Source organism: Scardinius erythrophthalmus (assembly GCF_964197995.2).
Source record: "Scardinius erythrophthalmus genome assembly, chromosome: 16".
Taxonomy (NCBI): domain Eukaryota; kingdom Metazoa; phylum Chordata; class Actinopteri; order Cypriniformes; family Leuciscidae; genus Scardinius; species Scardinius erythrophthalmus.
The window spans coordinates 21,648,253-21,671,728 of NC_138236.1; the positions used below are offsets into that span (position 1 = coordinate 21,648,253).

Genomic DNA, 23,476 nt, shown 5'->3' on the forward strand with positions numbered 1-23,476 from the left:
TTCCTAATGTAGTTTCACTAATGTTAGACAGTGTAGTGCTCATTTTGTAAGGTTAATCTTCAAGTTTCAGATTTAGCCAGATTCATTGGGTTAATCTTTATAGACAACATATTAGACCATATGTTACCCTGGATCACAAAACCAGTCATAAGTCGCACGGGTATATTTGTGGCAATATACAACACATTGTATGGGTCAAAATTATCGATTTTTCTTTTATGCCAAAAATCATTAGGTTATTAAGTAAAGATCGTGTTCTATGAAGATATTTTGTAAATTTCCTACCGTAAATATATCAAATATTTATTTTTGTGAGTGAATGTAGCCCAATCGCGAACATAAATGGACAACTTTAAAGGTGATTTTCTCAATGTTTCGATTTTTTTGCACCCTCAGCTTCCAGATTTTCAATTATCCTAACAAACCGTACATCAATGGAAAGCTTATTTATTCAGCTTTCAGATGATGTATAAATCAGAAAATTGACCCATGTGACTAGTTTTGTGGTCCAGGGTCACATATTAGACATTCTGATGTAGGGCTGGCATGTAAATGAAAGGATAATTACCATTGCTGAAAATAAACCCTGCAAATACTGACTCTAACCCACAACCTATATCAGTTTTGAATGGGGGAAACCCACAGTGCCACTGGGATGGTTGGTTCAGTATTGACCTTTAGCTTAACTGGTGGCTTCTTTAGACCCAGCCAGACAGTCATCATACAGTTGACACAACATGTCTGCACGATTTCCCAATATCCATACTGTGCTGTGGGGCCAGTAGTCTTAGGACGACAAACTGAGCACCAGAGGAGCTGATGACATTTTGACAGATGGAGGCCTAGTAGGCAGGAGAGAGCCAGAGGTGAGCTAGTCCAAACCCGTGTCCTGCGACCTCACAACCTGATTGTGGAATTCATGTGCTTCATCATGCCATGTGGGGTGGGCCGAGGGAGACATGGTGGGACCTCCTTGAGTCGACAAAAATAAGTTAAGCGTGCCAGATAGTAAACACCATATAATATATAGACCTGTTTATGGGAAGAATGTTTCTTCCCACCCCTCCCAAATGCACTGAAGGGTAGCCTCCTCACTTTCAGGTGTTCTTGTAAGTACAAATGGCTCTGTCTAACAGTATGAAATACTGAACACTGAAATCTTTGCATGACAGCTTATAATAGAAAGTTTATAGTAGCAAGTTAGAAGTTATAAACGAGACGTTAAACTGTGATATTGCAGTTGTGAGTATAAAACAAGTCTTTACAAAGCCAGGCATTGAATGACCCTAAATTGCAATTTCAGGTAGCAAATCATGGGCAATGTTCAATGTTCATTATAGCATTGAAACATGCAACTACATATACTTGGACTGTCAGTTATGGGTGCTTTAATACAATTTTTTTTGTATGTTTTCAAATAAAATATACACATTTTGAGTATTAAAATTTAAATATAAAATTTGTGTATATGAAACGTTTCGGTAACACTTTTTATGAAGTCCATGCTTATAATGAATAATAGCCCCATTAATACTTATTTATAAGTAAGTATTATTAATCTATAAATATATTTAGAAAGACTCATTAAGACCTATACTGCATTATAAGAACAGTTATAGTTACATTTATATTATTTTTATAATTACTTACAAGTCATGCATTTGCTTTTTCAATGCGTATACTCATAATCCATTAAACATGGATTTATGAAAGATCAAATATTAAATAGTTCCAGAGACACTTGTTTGCTGTACCAATTAGTTATTAATTATGTCTTTAATTGTTAATGTTTGCATTAGAGATCATCAATGGTCATTCTGATTTGTTAAAATTTATGGTATTGCTTATAGCAGTTTAAAATCTTTAAAAAATATTGTTGCAGTGTTTTGCTAGTATGTAACAGTAAAAAGATACATTTTTCCAACTGTTGGTATTAATGATTTATTGTTCATTAGTTACATTTGTACATTGTGATTTCTTAACATTTGCTTTAGGAAAATTGCTTCCTATGTTTTCACTTTACTTAAAGCTATCAATGATGCTATCAATTATCACTCACTATACGTATTTATAAGAACTCAACACGGCTAATAATAACAATACATTCACTTATTTGACAAAAATAAATCTGAATTACTAAAAAGTCATTGTAACTATAATATAATAACACCATAAAAATGTTGGTTGCATCTTTATAAATACATTATAAAGCATATTATGCATTTTGAGTAAGTCATTGAATCATTTACCCAACCGATTCATTCAAAATCACTGATTCATTCAGGAAGGAAATACCATTACGGTGTTGGTCATATGTGCTCAACTTTTCGTTCTGTTTTGGCTTGGCTTCGTTTGGATCTGTTTTCGTTGGTTGAGCAAAAATGAACAAAGCGAAATTGTGTCAATTTGTAAGTTGTTTAAAATTAACTCTTTGTTTATTGAACTGTTGTAGACTATAAAATAAATGTAAAAATAGCAATCTCTTGTTTGTTCGTGTGCTTGAATGTAAAATGTTCCAGCTCTAATTCTGGTCCCTGGATGCTTCCAGATTTGTAAATCTGCTGATATTGCTAAAAGAAATCGGTCTTTGCGAACGATCGGTTTTCATATGTTGACTGCTATTGATCAAGATTAGCCAGTCTGTACATTGATATGTTTGAGCGATGTAATCATTATCCCTGTATTCTGCTGAGGTTTGTAGCGTGTTCTGCTGAACACATTGCTGCCCTTGGCTCTGTTCTTGCAGTCCAGCTCTTCTCCTGTCATTCTCATGATCAATTGCGTTCTATCTGCGTCTCCCACAACTCATCAGTTGTCGTGTCCTTCCATCCAGCTGTCCCCTGCAGAGTCTATCCCTGTCCACAGGAATTTACTGGCCATCAAATCTCTGTTTATGACATTGTGCCCATTTGTCTTAAGTCTGCGATTCAGTTTTACTAGCTGCAAAATGAATGAGACTATAATAAAAATATGAATAATAATTAATTATGTGTGCACATGCGGATATCAAAGTGAGACCCATGTGTTGTTTGACAGCTACTGTTTGTTGGTAGCTCAGGTGCAGGTATATATATTTTAAAAAAGACATTAACACTCATATTGGTTGCTGCCGACTAATGCCTTCAGAGAGGAAATAAAAATTAAAAAATAAAATAAAAACGGACAAATAAAAATTTAATTTGCTAAAACACATTTTTTCCACACACACAATACCACTATATACCCCAAAGCCCTGTCTGTTTTATTGGCTCCTCTGACAAAAAACATCGACAAATGCAACACTGTTGATGTTGTGCATCTCTGATTTGTGTTGCTTAATTTCCAGGAAGCTGATGACGAGAAGCGACACTGATAACATTGGTTATCAATGAAACACAGAACGCCAAATGCTTTCAAACTCATTGTCTACCATAAGAGCACCTCAAAGCTGGGGGAGAAAGAGATAAGGCAGAGGTGACTCTCATTGGACTGCATTAATGCATCATTGAGACGTGAAGTTCAGCCCGTTGGCTTTGACCTGTAAGTGAAATCAATGGCCTGTACCGAACTAGAGAAGGACAGAACACAGTGTTTCGTCAGAGAGATGAGGAGGTGGTGTGAGGGAAAGTCAAGATGGCAAAGAACATGAACATGGAGAGAGATAAAGGGTGCAAAGAGGGGACACGGAAAGGTGCTGATGTGTCCGACAGTCTAAATAGATGGACCTGAGGCTATTTATAAAACCGTGTGTTCACATAGGTCTCATAGTGAAGGCCAGAGCTGATAGAGCAGACCTGTATAGGATTCATTGAGGGGGTCAGAGGAAGAATGAATGTATGAATAATCAAAACACTAGATATGTATAAACACATGCATGAAATGTAGTTTGCAGACAGAGCTGGGTAATAACTGATTATATGTAGGCTAATCTGGATTACGTAATCAGATTCCAAAAATGTAATTATTGTATAAATTATATTTTATTATATATATTTATTAATGCAAACCTCCTGCAGTTCCTTCAGTTTGGGAAACCCTGACGTAAAGTAAGCAGTTAATTTTGTTGATGGGAACACATTTTCTTTCTCTTTGTACTTTTACATGTCAATTTGGTACAATATGTCCAAATCAATGTGATAAATGAGTTAGGACAAAAGTAATTTAAAAACTAGACCGATTACAATACCTAAAATGTGTAATGTTATAGATTACGTTACCAATTACAATTTTTATTTGTATTCAGTACCGGACTATGATTTGTAGGTAATTTCCCCAGCACTGGTTGCAGATAGGACACTGTGGACAGCTGGAAAGTTGGAGTCGCCCGCACATATCTGAACTGATCCACTGAATCCCAGAACAACACTAACCTGACACCCGCTCCATTGTACCTGTGTTTGTTTAACATTTCACACTGCTCTCGTCCTATTTAGAGTGGAATGGAGCTGTATTTCAACCAGCCTGCCAGTATATCTGCTGTCTTCGGACCATCTGAAGTGTTATAATGCATGAGGTCAGTAGAGTTCATCAACAAATGCTGATGTACGCACATGACGATGTCAACTTATAAGGGCAGCTCGAGAAGTGCATATTGTATAACAGACTGAAGAGAGTAAATGAGTCACCAAAACAAACAAGTTTATTCAAACATGTACAAACAAGTACAGTATGGCTATGTATGTACATCAAAACAACTGGTTTGAGGTAGAGAGAAAGAGGAGAGAGAGTGTTTATATATTCCACCCACATGTGATGAGCATTATTCTGATGAGCAACTCCTCATCTATACAGTATTTACCCCTCTACACGTTGAGAGTTTACTTGTACGTTGCACCTGAGAAGAACTCTGTTATTGCGGTATTGCTGGTTTCAGTATTATTATCAGCTCAATTGGATAAACATTGAATTATTGTGGCCAAAGTATTTAGAGACTAAGTCATACTTGACAGAAAATATTGTCTACTTAGGCACTTACGTGTACAGATAGTAATAATAAGTTGTTGCTATAACTTGTTGTCCCAAAATACTTTTTTTGTTGTTGTTGGTAAATCCTACTGTAGTTATGTATTATTAATATTATATCAAATAAATGCTGATATTCTATTGAACTTTCTATTAATCAAAGAATCACAATGGATCGTGGTTTCCACAAAAATAATAAGCAGCACAACTATTTTCAACATTGTTAATAATAAATGTTTCCTTAGCACTGGAATCAGCATATTAGAATGATTTCTGAAGGATCATAAGACACTGAAGACTGGAGTCATGATGCTGAAAACTCAGCTTTGTCAACACAGGAAAAAATTACATTTTAAAATATATGAAAATAGAAAACAGTTATTTTAAATTGTAATAATATTCCACAATATTGCTGTTACTGCTATTGCATGCAGGCTTAATTGGTGAAAATAAGAGACTTTACATTACAAAATCAGCCTCAAACCTTTGAACTGAATGTGTGTTTGTGTGTGTGTATACATCAACTTGGCTGGATAATTTTTTCATATTACTAATAATTTAACATTAATAATTAATACTACTTATTAATTATTAATATTAAGTGTCCAAGGGCCACTGTACAAATACAAATCTTTAAAAAGTTCATGCATCTCACACAGTATACATCCAAAACTAGTCTATTTGTAAAAAACTAATCTTCCAAAATATATATAAAAACTCTTGCATATAAAGTACATCTGTTTATAATATTGCTGTCGTACATGAACTTTATCTCTCCCTCCTTATCAATATCTCTTTTCCCCCTTCCACCCCTCCTCTCTCGTGGATCTTCTTGGCCTCCAAGTGCGCCTCCTGCTCTTTCCTCAATTCCTCTTTCTCTGTCTTCAGTAACCAAGGTCCTCCAAGGTAAGACAGGATCTCTTCAGGCCCGGGGCGAAGCCAGGGCAGCGGGTTCAGCAGCTTTCTCAGAAGAATGAGGACGAATGAGCTTAAAGAGTCAAACTGACGGGCAACTTCTAATTCAGCCTCATTCTCCTCTCTCAAAGTGTTTTGCTTTTCACAATGCTCTCCCTCCCTCAGTTCATTCTGTCCTCTGGCCCTCTCCTCTCTCTGTTTGGTTCGGTTGAACCAGTCTCTGTACTTGCAGTAGGAAGGGTCGTCAGAAGTGGTCTCCTCCCAGGGGAAGCAGCTTGTCAGCAGGCAGTATATGAGGATGCCTAAAGACCAAGTATCCAAACTGGGCTCTACTGTCATCCAGGTGTCCTCTGCTTCCTCCTTTGCCTTACCGACTGTCTTAGCGCACTCCATCTCGGGCACACAGAAAGGAGAGTTGTACCACACAGCACGGACCTTGGTCCCCTTTGCCCGCGCCAGGCCAAAGTCGCCCAGTTTGACCCAGCGACAAACACGGTCACACAGGAAGATGTTCTCTGGCTTAATGTCCCTGTGCACAAAGCCAAGCGAATGCAAGTGAGACACAGCACCACTCAACTGAGACATCACACTCTGAGCGCGCTCCTCACTCACCACCTACAGAAAAAGAGAGACAAGTTGTTTTTTATAGGGATGGGATTTTATGGCAAGAATAATAATTAGAAATAACACATTTCTGCCAATAACAATTAACAATTTCTGGCATGTAATTTTCCTTTTTCATTAATATTGTTATTACTATTTTTATGTGTTCATTTATTATTATTGTTATTGTTTTGTCATTGAATATATTTATTGCCATTTCTGGCACATTATTTTCCTTTTTACAATAATAACAATAATATTTATTTATTTATCCATTCATCCATTACGGCCATCTTGTTGTCCTTTTATTGTTTACCATCCAATATTGTTATTTGTAAATGCTCATTCATTCATTCATTCATTCATGGCACCTAAAAAAAATATTAATTTCCTTTTAAAATATTATTATTGATATTTGTATACATGTATGTATTTATTTATTTAACCATTAAGGCCACCATCTTTTTCAATAATATTGCTATTTGTATATGCTCATTTATTTATTTATTCATTCATTAATTCATTATTTATTTGTTTGTTTATTTATTCATTCATTAATTCATTCAAGCATAGCCTTATTTTCGTTTATTTATCATTATTATTATTATTTTTTTTTTTCAGTGCATTTGTTGTGTGTATTTATGCTTTGGCTATAATGTTTGTGCAACAGTCCTATTCCCATGAGTTATGAGATGACGGAAAGTCTGCGTTCTAATATTCCCCTCAGCGGTACAGTAAGTACTGTCATTAAATCGCATTAATGTATCAAGGCTGATGATAGGAGCAGTTGTTTTGGCAGGAGAGTGAGAACACAGGAGCCATATCAGGGAGGGAACATGTACGTGCCTGAATAATCGAAGACACATTGTTCCCTGAAGAGGCGTCACTACAAAAAATGTTCTAATCATCACGATGCATCATCATAATTTCGACAGCTCTAGATCAGGACTGTCATCAGAGGACCAGGATCTATGTCCCAGGCCCTTTAATGAGGAGAAGCCACTATAAAGTTGTCTAATGGTCATCTAAATCTCGTCTGAACAACCTGAGGGTGTGTAAAGGATGACAGAATTTCAAATTCTGCTGCATTTACTGACCTCTGACACAATGACATCATACAGGTCGCCATAAAGACCAGCCTCCTGGGCAAAGACATAGTGGGAAGGCGTGGAGTAGAAGATGCCTATAGCCCGCGTCAAGGACGGGTGTGTGCAATAAGAGACGGACAGATTGTATTCACGCAGGAAAGCTTGGAGAGTGGTAGAGCGACGGGGGAAGAACTTCAGAGCCATTGGGGTTCCTGGAAGTTCAAAGATTGCTAAAGTGAGAAGTGCTTCGCCTTCACCAAATGCACCGTCTTATAGTTTAGAGCTCAGCCTGAACAAAACAGGAGACCACAAAACAACTGACCTCTCTTCTGATGCACCGCCAGCATCACCTTGCCATACGACCCCTCTCCCAGCTTTTTGATCAGCTTGAAGTGCTCTGATGTCACCAGTGATGTCATGGACTGAGCCGTGAGGTAGCACAGCTCATCCAGCTCTCTTGGCGCAGTCTGACAAGAAAACAACAGCAAAACTAACATTAAAGTTGCTGTGCAATTTTTTTTTTATGAAATTTGCAGTGTTTATTGTAAATTTTGTATTTTTAATACATAATCTTTAATAAATAAAACTCCCCCTCCCTCTTGCAATGGCATCACTTCTCTGATGATGTGTTTACTGGCGTGAGGGCGGGACAACATGTCACTCACATGACATCACAGAAATAGCTAAACACAACAATCCAACCATCCAATCAATTTCTGATGAACAAAATCAAGTCCCGTCATACATTTTTTTCTTGTTCGAGAAGCCGCTTCACTTGGATATACGTCACAATACGTCGCAACTTCCATTTCATGCCGACTTTAATCATACAATGATGATTTTCAATCAGTATGCTGTGTGAAGCATCTACTTTTGTTTTATGTGATGCCAGCTTGATCTTTGTAAAAATTGAAATTATGAAAAGCTTTTGACGATATTCAAACTCTGGCTGGTACCGATAAGCTGATGATTATTTTCATGTTATGGCTGATAACCGATAAATGCTTTAAAAGTATAAAATCTGAAACTGTTTTGTCTAAATAATAAATAAAACCGAATATACATTATAAAAATAGCTATTAATTTGAACATTTTCTAAATATAACTTTTATCAGTTATAAATTTTGAGTGTTTTAATTAATTTAATATTTTTATTTGCATGAATTAATGTAATTTTTTTTAGCTATTCCTAACCAACCCAGAACAGACTGCCTTAGAAATTGTATTAATGTTTTTTCTATAAATATTATTAATGTTTTTAAAGAACTTGTTAGTGAGTGTTAGATGATGACAAAAAAATGATCTAAATGGAAAAACAGAGTAAATGAACAAGCACAATTAAATATCCAATATCGATCGATACTTATATCTTATACTAACAGATATATACAGATAGGACTGATACTTTTTGTCATAATGATAAGCTGACTATACATTATCCCCCTTATTCTCGCTATTTACCACATAGTGGGCATGAAATTAAAGAAAAGAGACTAAAATTGCTATTTAGGAAATCGCTTGCTTGAGACAACGACCAATTACACAAAAATGTCTGACTTCAGAATTGCGCAATTGAGATTCATGTATTCCAGAGAGCCATAGTTATATGACAGATAGTTATATGACAGTTTAACTGCATCTGTCAGTACTTTCACCAGCCATCACTTTTATGTCAGAGGATGGTCAAACAATACCATAAGCCCATTAACACCTCGGCAGCCCTGAAATAGCTAGGGCGCATGTTACTAATGCATTTTTACATAACACAAAGCAAGCAGATCATATTTACATTATATATTTATCAGGGACATTTGTTGATTAAAGTTCCTAGAAGTGTGCGTCACACCAGTCCTATGTGCGTCAGTGTTATTTTTTTTTTTGCTTTTTCAGTCTATGAAACCTTTACTAACACCACTCAGCTGAGGAGCAGGACCATGTAATTGTATGGTATTCTGTTATGACTTTATAAGTCTGTGATGTGGTCCTAGTGAAGCGATTGTATATGACCGTGTTGCTAGGCATTGAGAACAGAGCCACCAGAGCAGCCTTTATCTTACTGATAGACGTCTCTGGCAGTATGGCCTTTGATAAGGTGCCAGGAGTGGACGTGCATATGCTCCAGCTTGTTTAATTTTCCATGCAACCTTCATGTCTGTAATGTACAGTAAGACTAACAATGTTGGTTTTAAAATCTAATTTCAGGTCCAATTCTCACTATTGCTTATTAGCATGCATATTACGAGGATATTGGCTGTTTATTATAAAGCACATATTATTCTGCATGACCATTCTACATCCCTTAATACCTAAACTTAACAACTACCTTACTAACTATTAATAAGCAATTAGGAGTTTATTGAGGGAAAAGTCGTAGTTAATAATTAGTTAAAAGTGAGAATTAGACTCTAAACTAAAGTGTGACACAAATTTCTTGCAATTAAGAGTGTTCTCTGAGCTTTGCCTTAAGGGATTATGATCTTTTTAATGAGGTTACCCATTCAACCCCTTGTAAATCATTTTTGAAACATTATTTTATTGCACTTCAGTCCATTTAAAGTTGTATAGCAATAATATCTGGCACTGATGGACAATTATGAATCCTTTTTACTGTCAAACTCAATCATTCTTTCTCATTTAACTGTAGTGACAACCATTTTCACAGTGTGCTATATTGCAATATTTATAATACCACAACACTTTATTTTACAGTATTTACTTTACTTTACTTTACTATCTATCTATCTATCTATCTATCTATCTATCTATCTATCTATCTATCTATCTATCTATCTATCTATCTATCTATCTATCTATCTATCTATCTATCTATCTATCTATCTATCTATCTATCTATCTATCTATCTATCTATCTATCTATCTATCTATCTATCTATCTATCTATCTATCTATCTATCTATCTATCTATCTCTTCATTGAGTGCCACTATGGCAAAATATGTGCAGTATGTGCTGAGCACGGCTGGAGCGCTTTATATTACCCACAGGTGTATAGCACAGCTTTAATGGATTTAGCAGGATAAAATCTGAAATGTTATTTAGTCATGATTTAGTCCTGCAAAGCCGCAATTCACACTCATCAATATATGTGTGTGTGCTATTGTTATATATTGTTATTTAGTTAAGTATTCATTTCTAATACTTGTTAGTATATTAATATGAAATGGAACATTTTCCATAAGATCAGTATTTGACTCACAGTCATTGTCCAACGCTGCAGTGTCTTTCAGGAAGTCTCTCTCACTGTTTCTTTCCCATCTGGACAGGACTGAGCTCTGAGTCAAACTGTCCGTTGCTCGTTATCAACATACAACGGAGATCGACAAGCAGTTAATCAGATGTTGCGGTGCAAGCATGAGTGTCAGTTGCTACTGAGTATTTTTATATCTGTGCTCTCTCTCTCTCTTGATCCTTAATGAGTCTGCCGACCCTCCTGCTTACCACCTTCCTCTGCTCTCTCTCCCTTGCTCTCCCTTTTCCCTCCAAAATTCCTCTGCTTGTTTCCATCCCAGATAGCCATGTACTACAGCAGTGAGGTATGCTGCCCCTTCCCAGAGTCTAACTCTTTCTCTCGCTCTCTCTTGTTACTCCTGTACGTCAGTAGTGTCCCAATATGTCCCACCTGTCAGTCAGTCTGTTTGTAACACTCTATTCAGTTCCTGCTGTTCCCTGAGGTCTCTCTTGATCTCCCTTCTTCCTACTAACACCATCACTTAGTAAATTCCTCCTACTGTGCAGCTCCAGTCTGCAGCTCTGCTGGATTAAGTAAGACTGAAGAAGATAACAAGAGGTTAACAGTTTTGAGATCTAATTACTCCTAAGGCTCTCGACTAAGAAATCAACATTGTGAAATTCTCACAATTCATTGTGAAACTATTCCAAAGTAGTGATGTGTGATCGATTTACTTGATTTTTGAGAGGATGCAGTAAGATTAGTGCCACAGACTTTTATTTAGGATATTAGGATAAGGATAAGTATTAGGATAAGATTTTAGGATAAAGCGAATTGTAATAAATCTAGGAGCAATAAAAACATGTAACCTGCAATTTCAAATATGGATGAGCTATATTTGATTGGAATCACAGTACAAGACCAGGGGTCAGTAGACCCTCAGGGGTCCTTGAAGAAGATGTGTTGAAGTCCTTGAAGAAGATGACACATGTCAAGTCAAGTCGCCTTTATTTATATACCAGCTGGAATCGGTTTATGCTAGCCTGCAGAGCAACCACCCAGTAAAGCATTACAATAATCTAGCCTTGAGGTCAGGAATGCATGTATTAACTTTTCTGCATTTGACATTAAGAGCATATGTCATAATTTAGCCAACAAGGGTTTTTGGTCCAATAATTAAAACCATACAGCTCAATATAGAGCTGAGTATCATCAGCATAACAGTGAAAAACGAACACCATGTTTCATCTCCCAAAGCATAGGGTGAAAAGCAACGGTCCTAGTACTGAGCCTTGTGCTACTCCATACTGAACATTTGATTGATATGATACCACTACCAGCTACAAATTAACCATGGAAATGCGATTCCACTAATGGATCAAGGGGTCAAGTTGTACCGTTCAAAAGTTTGGGGTGATGAGAAAGGTAGTGGAAAAAGGCTCTTTACACTAAGAAAAAATAGATTCGATTATTAAAATGTTCTTTGAACTAAGAAAAAAAAAAGTTTTTTAAGAACTTTTTACTGAAAGGTTCTTTAGGAGAATCAAAAATGGTTCTTTTATGGCGTTCTATTGCCCTTTTTGGAACCTTTATTTTTAAGAGTGTAGGCTACATGTGTAATGAATGTACATGGTGTCTGACTGTTGTAAAACATGGAAACAATTAAGTAACATGAGCGCCATTGTATTGGCTTACGAGGTGCATGTGGTTTACACTGACTATTATGCTTCCTCCAGTGAAATAGAATTTGAGGTTGCTAACTCCATTAATAAGAGACTTTTAGTATTGCTTTATGCAACAGTTCCATAAACAAGCAATTCATTCCATTCTTATGTTTCAGGCAAAAATGCTTTCCTGTAGTAGAGCTTTGGCGCTTGCAACGCCAAGGTCATGCCATGGGTTTGATTCCCAGGGAAAGCAAGAACTGATAAGAATGTAAATGTGCACCTTGAAATGCAATGTAAGTCGCAAAAAATGTAAATGGGCCAGGCAGTTCATGTATTTGTAAACACACATTGTTCCAAAAAAAGGCAAATTGGAATGTATAAAACCCATAAATGTAATGCATACAGTAAAATATTTATGTGCTACTGATTATCAGGAGTTTAAAAACACCGCTGAGTAAGAAAAGAATGAAAAGAGAACAGTTGTGTATATAGACATTACATTAAAATTGTCCTCTCCTTTTGTTTTATTTTGTTTGTTTATTGGTTGGCATTCTTCAATGGTATTTAACCTGCACATTCTGCCATCTGTTTGAGTGACAAAACTAACAGCTGAAAGCTTGCAGAACTTAATACATCCATCCTTTCAATGACAAACCTCTGCTTAGCGCTGCCAATTCACATTCTCGCTTTCTGTATCTCATTCTCAGTTTACCCTGATCCTCAACTCTCTCTCTCTCTCTCTCTCTCTCTCTCTCTCTCTCTCTCTCTCTCTCTCTCTCTCTCTCTCTCTCTCTCTCGACTCTTTATACATTTAAATCTCAGAAAGATTTCCCTTGATATCTCAAGTGCAACATGGCTACTGTGTATTACTAAAGCAAACAACCCCTGTTATCACAACAGTGGCCGTTTCTGTTTCTCCAGCTGCCCTGTACATGCATGAAGCTGTTGCTAATACAGTCTGCTGTTGACTTCAAAGAGACTTCATCAATCCCTCTGGTCTCATCTCCATTCATAATCAGCACTACGCTTCTGTCACTCCCCTGCAGTTCAGGAATGTCACATGGTATGTCTGAGACATCATAGAATTAGTTTAACATGTAACCCAATCGCCAAGATCCGCAAATAGGTAATGTGTAACTGTCACCAGCTGGAGTGCCCTTAAGAGCCACCAGAGGGCACTCCACATCAGACTATTGTCATTCCCTCACAGACTCCATTCCCCATAATCCTTTACCCAGACTAATCAACCATGATTACATTCACCTGTGTCTCATCAGCTTGTTTACCCCATATAAGCCTGGTTTTCTCATTCATTATCTGTGAAGTCTTGTTTAGTGTTACACTGCAATTCCTAGCATTCGTCCTGGTTTTGGATTTCTTGCCTGTTCTGTGGATTTCTTGCCTGTTCTGTGGATTACTCTTTTGCCCGTGTTCCCTTCCTTGTTGTGTTTGTTTGTATGGACTGCCTGCCTGCCTGTGTTTGACCTTGCCTGTACTTTGGATTACGTCTTTGGATTACCCTGTTCAATCAATACTGCATTTGGATCCTCAACCTTTTTGTCTCGGAGCAGTTCGTGACATAATGAATCATTTGGGTGTCTATTGCAATTACCTGCTGTATAGAATTTTGAGTGATTTATACAATGAATTCAAATATATTTCATATGCATTCTCTAAATCTTTTACAAAAGTGTGAAAGTTCTTTACCTTTGGTGACCTTGAGTTCTTCTGCCTTCAATCATCAACTTGCCACTTTTATCTTAAAGGGATACTTCACCTCTGGGAAGATGAATGTGTATTTAAAATAGGTCATTTAAGTAGAAGAAATGTGGAGAAATTTTTGAATTTGGAGCTTTCTAGACTGAGAAAAGCCAGAAAATGTATTTTTGGCTTATGTGGATGAAAGACAACAACTCCCAGAATGCACTTGCTTCGCTGCCTTAGGAGGCCACGCCTACCGGTTAGAGAGCACAGTTGAAAACAACAAGGCTAGCCTAAGTAAGTGATGAGTTTGCCAGGGATTTAGAGACCCAAAATGTCCGGGATTCGGCTTTTGCGTTCTACAGTCGCCATTCATCATAGTCAGGTCCCAAAATAGATAAATAGCCCTGGATAAGATGCAGTAGGCATTTTTGAGGAAAAGTACTTCAAGTGTTGTTTCTATGTGATTTTTAGGTGCTGAATCCATTTCTGCCGTATAACAAGTTGTAAACATCAGTGTTTTGGCATAAACAATAAAAACAAAATGGCTGCCAAAAAAAAAAGTTTTAATGCATTTATTGCACATTAGAACTAAAACTATGCATTCTCAGAATATTTAAACATGTAAACAATGAAAAAACAACATTAACATGAAAGGGATAGTTTTTAATGGCTGCTGGAATTATGCCAAGGAACACTGGGAAGCATATATCAGTGGAAATATGCAATTATGCCCAGCCCGAAGGGGGGGACTTGGAATACACATGACCCCAGGGGGCTGCATATTGAGAATCACTGGGGTGTCCAGCTGCAGGTGGAATATTTCAAACCCAGGGGTGGCAAGGTAGCTTGCCGAGGGAAAGACACATGCTCAGAGAGGCTTACAGTGGACTACACACGTGGGGGTCGCCCAGAGGCCGTGTTAGGTGTCGCCCAGCCTGCAGATCTACATATGTTTGTTAGCGAGGCGCCATGCGCTAGAGCCCAAGAGGATGCCACACTCCGGGTGGAGCAGGCCGTCACATCAAGGGGGCATGGTCGACCTTGCTGCTGGTAAGCCAAAGCAATGGCGTCCACTATCCAGTGAGACAACCTTTGCTTGGAGAGAGCCTTTCCCTTCAGCTTCCCACCATGACAGACAAAGAGCTGGTCTGAAGTCCTGAAACAATGCATCCTGTCTACGTAAGTATGGAGGGTGCGTACTGGACAGAGCAGTGCCAAGGCTGGGTCTGCGTCCTCCAAGGGCAGCGCTTGCAGGTTCACCACCTGGTCTCGAAAGGGTGTGGTGGGAACCTTGGGCACATATCCAGGCCGGGGTCTCAGGATCACGTAAGAGTTAGCCGGTCCAAATTCCAGGCACGCTTCGTCACCCGAAAATGCCTGCAGGTCCCCTACCCTCTTGATGGAGGCCAATGCAACCAGGAGCACTGTCTTCATTGACAGGAACTTAAGCTCCACTGATTGCAAAGGCTCAAAGGGAGCACTCTGCAGAGCAGTTAAAACCACAGAGAGGTCCCAAGAGGGAACGAGAGGAGGGCGAGGAGGATTCAGTCTCCTCGCTCCTCTCAGGAAACTGATGTTCAGGTCGTGCTTTCCAATGCACTTACCATCAACTGCATCATGATGTGTGGCAATGGCGGCACCATACACTTTCAGGGTGGAGGGAGACAACTTTCGCTCCAACCCTTCTTGCAAGAAGGAAAGCACGACACTGATTGGGCCTTTCGTGGGTTCTTTAAGTTTAGAAGAACACCAGTTGACAAAGAGGTTCCACTTCAACGCATAGGCATGTCTCGTGGACGATGCTCTAGTCTAGCGGAAGTGATGGTAGCCACCACCGCTGGTGGTAGGGTACTCAAACCTGCCTCGTCCCGTCCAGGAACCACACATGGAGGTTTCAAAGATCGGGACGAGGGTGCCATAGGGTGCCCCGTCCCTGAGAAAGCAGGTTCTTTCTCAGAGGAATTGGCCAGGGAGGTGCTGTCGCGAAGAGTACTGGTTCTTGGAACCAGGTGCGGTTGAGCCAATACGGGGCAACCTAAATTACCTGCTCCTCGTCCTCCCTGATCTTGCGCAAAGTCTACGTAAGAAGGCTCACTGGGGGCAAAACGCATACTTGCAGAGGCCCCGCGGCCAGCTGTGCGACAGTGCATCCGTGCCGAGCGTGCCCTTGGTCAGAGAATAAAACAGGTCGCAGTGGCAAGAGTCGTGGGAGGCAAACAGATCTACCTGTGCGTCCCCGAACTGATCCCAAATCAGATGAACCGACTGGGGATGGAGTCCCCATTCTCCAGCGAGAGGCCGAAACTGAGACATATCAGCTGCACGGTTCAGGTCTCCCGGGATATAAATGGCTCGAAGCGACCTCAGATGCTTCTGACTCAATATGAGGAGGTGGCAGGCGAGTTGCGACATACGGCGGGAGCGCAGACCACCTTGTCGGTTGATGTACGCTACTGTGGCGGTATTGTCTGATCGGACTAATACGTGCTGACCCCTGAGCAACGCACAGAAGCGGTGCAGGGTGAGACGTACAGCCAGCAACTCGAGGCTATTGACATGCCAAAGGCGCTGGGGTCTTGTCCAGGAGCCTGCGGCAGCATGTCCATTGCACATGGCGTCCTAGCCCATTATGGAGGCATCTGTTGATACAACAACATGCCAGGAAACTCATTCTATGGGCACTCCAGCCCATAGAAAACTGAGGTTCGTCCACGGGGTGAAGGCCATATGCCCCAGGAGCCTCTGAAATTGTTTCAGTGGAACCGCACTCTTGCCCTCGAACTGACGAAGGCAAATTAGCAGTGACTGCGCGCGCACGCTCATAAGCTGCACGCACATGGCGACCGAGTCGATTTCCATACTGAGAAAAGAGATCCTCTGCACGGAGCAGAGTTTGCTCTTCTCCCAGTTGACCCGAAGGCCCAGACAAGCTAGGTGTCGCAGCACTAGGTCCCTGTGTTCACAAACCTTGTCTCGAGAGTGAGCTAGGATCAGCCAGTCGTCGAGAGAAACAAGGGCTACCTCGACAACCTTCGTGAAGACGCGAAGAGACAGGGCTAGCCCGAAAGGGAGAACCGCGCACTGGTATGCCTGCCCCTCGAATTATATATATATATATATACTGGTATGCCTCATTTGCATATGTAAACATGACATTTCAGAAAACTTGTAATACAAAAAATGTCTGTCTCTATGTAAGTGAAAAACTGGAAAGGTTTTATGGTGATATCTATAACTTAAAATTTTTACCCTATCCACCTGTAGTGTTTTGGCTGTGAATAATGCACCTATTGTTTCAATGACAATTACAAGAAAATGGGACCCTTATTTCAATGTTATACGGTGGATCCTTATTCAGGAGACATTGAACTTTCTAAAAATGTGGTATAACAACTTTTCCTCAAAAATGCCTACAGGGTTACACAATCTTGAAGATTCGGACCTGACTATCATGTTTACTGTGGCGAGCAGGACGAGGCTGACGGCCGCGGGAGAACGGCGCGAGGCCGGTGGCTTCATTACTGAGACGCGCCGGGTCTCGCATCTCTCACGGAGGAGCGGAAATTTTCTTAGCAATGTTAAAACGCACATCAACCGATCACTTGTTTAGCGTTCATGTAAACACTACAGTCAGATTCACCGATCGGAATTAATTCAGTTAGATTGAAACGAGAGGTGTGCATGTAAACAGAGCCGGCCCGTCCATTAGGCGACAAAGGCAGTCGCCTAGGGCCCCGTCTTGCCAAAGGGGGCCCCTGAACCTCACGAATACTATATATCATAATTCGATGATTATTTATAATACTGAGAATTCGAGTGCGCGCATCTTAATTTTTAACAATTTGAACCGAACGCATTGCATGGACCTGACTAAACATGATACAGTTCACAAAGACGGTGAGTATCTAATATATTACCCAGACCTACAACATACATAAAAAGGATAGCTCTGTATAGTTCAAACATGACAAATTTCCGAAAAAGATAATAAATACATAACAATAGAATGAATAAAATACGAAAACATAAGAAATATACACAGTAGCGTGTCACACGCTAATTTGCATAATACCGCCCGCGATATAGTGGGAGACCTCGAGTACCGTAATTATCACAGTATTCACGCATACGGATTCCACCACACTTCTCTCCAAAATGCTCACGTTTTAGAAACAAGAGACAATTTTATATATATACATATAATTTATGTACAATTCATACATTTTATTTCATTTATGAGTGCTACACTTAATACACATTTACAAACTTAAATATTGAAATTGTCGTATCATGTGCTTTCTCTTCCTTCATAAAATTGTTATGAGTTTTTTACTCCAGTGGAGCCAATTTTCATGATCTTGCCTAGGGCCCCACAACCCCACGGGCCGGCACTGCATGTAAACAATGAATGGCGACCGCAGAACGCAAAAGCCGAATCCCGGACATTTTTAACAGTCTCGCCCGCCGGACAAGTCCGGGAAAAGGAAGATGGTAACCCCTACTTACTCAGCTTTCTCCTATTATTCAGCTTTCTCCACAGAACAAGAGCATGCTAGCTTAGCTTCCAAAGAAAGACGGCTGATACTGTGTACATTCTGTGAGTGATGGTGCGTTCAAGTCCTCCAGGGAAGTTCGTACGTACGAGGTGGGAAGTCGTGCTTAAAACGGCATGTGCGTTCAAGTCACTTTTGTCGGAGCAAAATGGCGGAGTACTTTCTCTTAATTAATTACACAAAAATACAGTAAGGTTCTTAAACTCTTGTTCTAGAAAATGAAGAACAAAGAAATGTACAACAGGTGTACTTTGTATTTTTATGTTTTTAATTGAAGCCACTGCCAACACATCGTTACATGTTGCATTGTTATATTATAATACTATCATATTCTGTGTTGGCGATTAGCTAACTGAGCTGTTAATAGAAAAGCATGACAATATCACAGCTAAATACCTTTACATATTGTGTATTCCGCCATGCTAATCACTGACACGCCCCCAACTCGTAAAGATCGGAGCTTAGAGAAAATCCCGAGCTCCCCACTGGTATTTACGACATTGTGGTGGCGTTCAAGTGCGTTCAACTCGTAAATACGATCTATACGAGATGACTTGAACGCACCATGAGATCCCACCCTGTATGGGCAGGTTGAAAACATGCGGAACAACGCCATCTACTGGCTGTAGTCTTTAGCCTATGGACAGAAAATCCTCCGATGACGCAAAATGACGATTTTTGCGTCATCGGAGGATTTTTTCCAGACAAAAGTTGTGTTCGACATCGGCTGCGGCTGGATGTAACCGATCGGCGAGAGTAGCCGCGTGCAGGCGGGGAGGAGCTGCAAACGGAGACATGAAGTCGGACAATTTCTGGTTCCCGTAGTGACCGCTCACGTGGTGTTTGCATACTTTACCACAGCTGAAGTTAAATAAATACAATATTTGCCAAATAATGTTTCAGAGACATTTTCATTCAATACTTTATGTATGTCCTTCTTCACACAACGTCTGTTTGAACAAGAATAAAGTTCAACATAAGCTACTATCAATGAAGTGGAGTCTACGTTTTTTAGTTTTATTTTGATAAATGACACAATATAACATCGCAACTACATGAAAAGAGTGTTTACTGTTTTAAAAAAACTGATTTTTGCGCTTTAGAGGAAGTAAAGGTGTTTGAATAAACGCAACACATGTGATCGTTGTCATGCAATGGATTGGCCAATCGTGGAACAGCTGTGTCATCAGCCCTCGTGCAGCCGCTCTTGAGAAGCTGCGCTGGCTGAGTTCTCCGGCTACTCTCGAATCGCTCTCGCGGTACTTTGATGGTATACGTCACAGTCACGTGGCGTCGGCGCTGGATCAAGTCCAAGCGGCAACATTCTGATCTGAAAAATGAAGCCTACCCGGAAGTGCGAAAAACTGCAATACATCGAAAATCCGCTAGGGGCAGGTCCCAAAAGGGAGCAAATGTCCATAGCCCCCATGTTAAAATGTCCGTTTTCACAGCATAAATTCATGTTTTTACAAGTTGGTCCCATGGACTTTTATTGTATTTTTCGATAGGTTCCGAGTGCCTGACAACTGTGAGGGGGTGAATTTTTTTCTAACTCGTTAGTTTAGATCGTATTTAGTTATAAAATATATGACAATAAGGGCGTGGTTAACTTTGATTGACAGCTTGATTGACAGCTGACAAGGCAGCGCCACGGCCCACGGAGAATGACAACATAGAAGCGCCATTTTTTAATACAGTTGACATAATACTACTGTTTCTGTATCATGAAATGTAGTTTTAAGAGTTTTTCAGGCGAGAATGTAGTTGTTTAAAGCTCAAATCTGTGGTTTATTTAAAGATTTATGAAAATTTTATCCAGTTGATCCAGCGATGACCGGGCGCTCGGCGCGATGTACCCCGCCTGGAAGAGTCTTTCATCGGCTTGACGTTCTGAGGTTTGCCGCCAATGCCGCGGACTCTGGCGTCTCTGTAGTGGTTAAACATGAGATATAATTCATCTTGTGTATATCTAATGGGCGATTTTTGGTCTCGTGAATCTATATTTTTTCCCTGGGCAATCGTTTTGGCTGAGGGGAAGTTTCATAACTTTATAAGCTATTTAACTTTACCGATGTATGGTTAGACTCGCGCTGACTTTGTATGTTTGACTGAATTGTTTGCTTTATTTGTATAGCTTCTTATACCTTTTACTTATACTTTTATAATGGCTAACATTGATAAAACTGAAATTTAACAAAAAGAGACTGGGTTGAGTTTTTGTCATTTTAAATTTTAATACAACGAAGATGATCTGTAATGTTGTTTACTGCAAAATCTGTTGTTTAGTACAAATGCACATATTGCCTGGACCATAAAATGTTTAATATTTTTATATTATATTTAAAATAAAAAGAGGCAGGTTTGTGTTTTATATATATATATATATATATTTTTTTTTTTCATAAATAGGCAAACGTTATGTGCAATTGAATGTAATCAATATGCGTTGCCTGAACCACATTTGTGTGGCTATAATGTTTAAGATTTCTTTAAATGAAAACGAAAAGAGTTAGTATGGTGTTTTATAACATATTTCGTTGCCTGAAATATACACAAAGGTGACCGGAGTAGCATGCGAGCTGAGTGAAGGTGGGCGGGGTGACGCGCGCTGCGTTAGAAGGTGGGCGGGGTTAGGATTTCCCAAGATTTTCCAAGATGGCGCCGCCCATACCCCCCATAAACGGCTTCAAACCCGTTCTTCAGAAAGTCTATGGGTGACGTCACAGACGCTTTGTCCATATTTTTTACAGTCTATGATCAAGTCGGACAAAATTTCTAACCGGCATGCACTGCTTCAAGTCAACCGCCGATCGGTCTGCACAGAGCTGCATGAAGTCGAACAAGCCTATAAAATACATAAATCTCTCCTCTCAGGGGGATATGAGGGGGGAAAGCATGGTAATTCGAAAATACTACAGGTTTTCTACTAATACAAAGCTTAATGCTAAATCCTGAAGTAACCCTTTAAAGAAACATGGCAGCATGCCATATGAGACAAGCTCAAAGTAAATCTTTTGCATGTTACTTTAATGAAGGGTACAAACTGTAAAAGTGAAAATTAAAGCAATTAAAAAAAAAATATTATTGGAATCCTGAGTTTAAAAACAGCAGTATGTTATTTTTATGTTCTTATATTCTAAGTATTAGAAATTGCTCTATTTTTACAGCGAAAGGAATTTAAATGCAATACTACACATTAGTGCTGGGCGGTTTGACCAAAAATCAACATCACGGTTTTTTTCTAAATTATACCGGTTTCACGGTTTTTACCGGTTTTTTTTTTTGTGTTTTTTTTTTTCTCAAGCATGATGGGTGTTTACCACATTTTCTACTGAGTGAGAGAGGAAATAGTGCAGTAGATTTACTTATAATGCCCTATTTTATTGTCATGAGTGAATATTATAGAAAAAATCCACACTAATATTAATAATACAGGTTTGCAAGGCTGTTTACAAAGAGGTGCCAGCAGGACGCGCTTTAGGAGCGGCAGAAACAGTGGTTTCCCCGGTAACGGCTGTACACAAAGCAGCAACGCTCATAAACACTGCTTTATCAGGAAAGATAAAGAAAGATTCAATCGTAATAACAAAGAAACTTTTCTAAAGACCGTCAGTTCACTTCAGATACGTTAATACAGTATAAAAACACGCGCGCCGCAAGAAAAAAGAATCTCACCCCCACACGTCTCGTGCCCACTCTAGTCAATGCTTGTGTTTCAGATCGAAGCTTCCCAGAAGCGGCTCTCCGCGCCGCTTCGCTAAATATAGGCGCCTGGTCTATTTTGACGCACCACGTGGAGGACGGAATAAAACCTTGTCGCAGCTGTAATGCGCCGCAGACGTGTGTTGTAAATGAGGAGTGAGACTGTGTCGCGCAGCGCCGCGTTCCGATTAAAGCGACATACACCGGTTTTGCGGTATATTAAAAATTCATATCGTAACAAAAATAAACACCGGTATTCGGTATGAACCGGTAAACCGCCCAGCACTACTACACATCATCATTTTAAGAAAAAGTCCCTAAAATATCCTTTTTTTTTCCTTTAAGTAAGAATAATTCTTGCTTTAGGTCAGCGTCGGCGCTGTGGTGGGGCATTCGAGGGCCGTGCCCCCCCTAGCGGTTATTGATGCCCCTCCTACCCATACCTGTCAACCCTACTGTTTTTCCCGGGATTCTCCCGTATTATACCTTACTATCCCGCTATCATCCCGTTTAAATATTTCCCTGAATTTCTCCCGTATTTTTAATCTTTCTATAAAAATATTTTTAAAAAATCCCACTGGGCGCAAACCAGTTAAGCAGAAATCCCGCCCTGCAGCTTATTTCATTGGTTAAGGTTACAATGACGGGTAGTTTTAGGGATCAGTGTTTGGTGTATTCAAACAGCAGTTTGTTTGACAGGCGATCTGACCAATCATAGTAGATTAACATGAGGATTTGAACTTGAAAAACGGAGGGTAGGCAACAAACGTCGTTCCATGGTCAAAACAACATTCCTTTTTATATTCATTCATGTTTATTTGACGCTATAAATATAAATTAACTAGAAGGTAGAGATGGTTGTTTCACGAGCAGCTTTAACTGAGGCTCTACTGCGATCTGTCCGACACATTCAAGAGCCACAAAACGGTTTACTTTTCTTTAAAAAATTACCAAATTTGAAAGTTGAAGTGTTTGAAATTACCAAATGAGACTTTGTTTCATATCAAAAGCTGGTCTGTCTTGTCTGCCAGCGAGTTGTTAACGTTAGTGTCCTCTGAAGTAGTTTTGGGGAATAAAAAAATTTGCACGAAGAAGAACAGCAGAGATGGTATTG

The 23,476-nt window shown here is 39.5% G+C and overlaps 1 protein-coding gene across 1 annotated transcript; it reads right to left on the bottom strand.

The window, feature by feature from the left end:
• Positions 1-4,597: 4,597 nt before the first annotated feature.
• sbk3 (SH3 domain binding kinase family, member 3) lies at positions 4,598-11,015 on the bottom strand. Its single transcript, XM_081389893.1, has 4 exons — positions 10,764-11,015; positions 7,870-8,014; positions 7,557-7,759; positions 4,598-6,471 (listed from the first exon to the last, which is right to left on the bottom strand). Exons 1-4 carry the CDS (start codon positions 10,767-10,769, stop codon positions 5,710-5,712), a joined length of 1,116 nt encoding a protein of 371 aa, XP_081246019.1. The 5' UTR covers positions 10,770-11,015; the 3' UTR covers positions 4,598-5,709.
• Between the last annotated feature and the right edge of the window lie 12,461 nt (positions 11,016-23,476).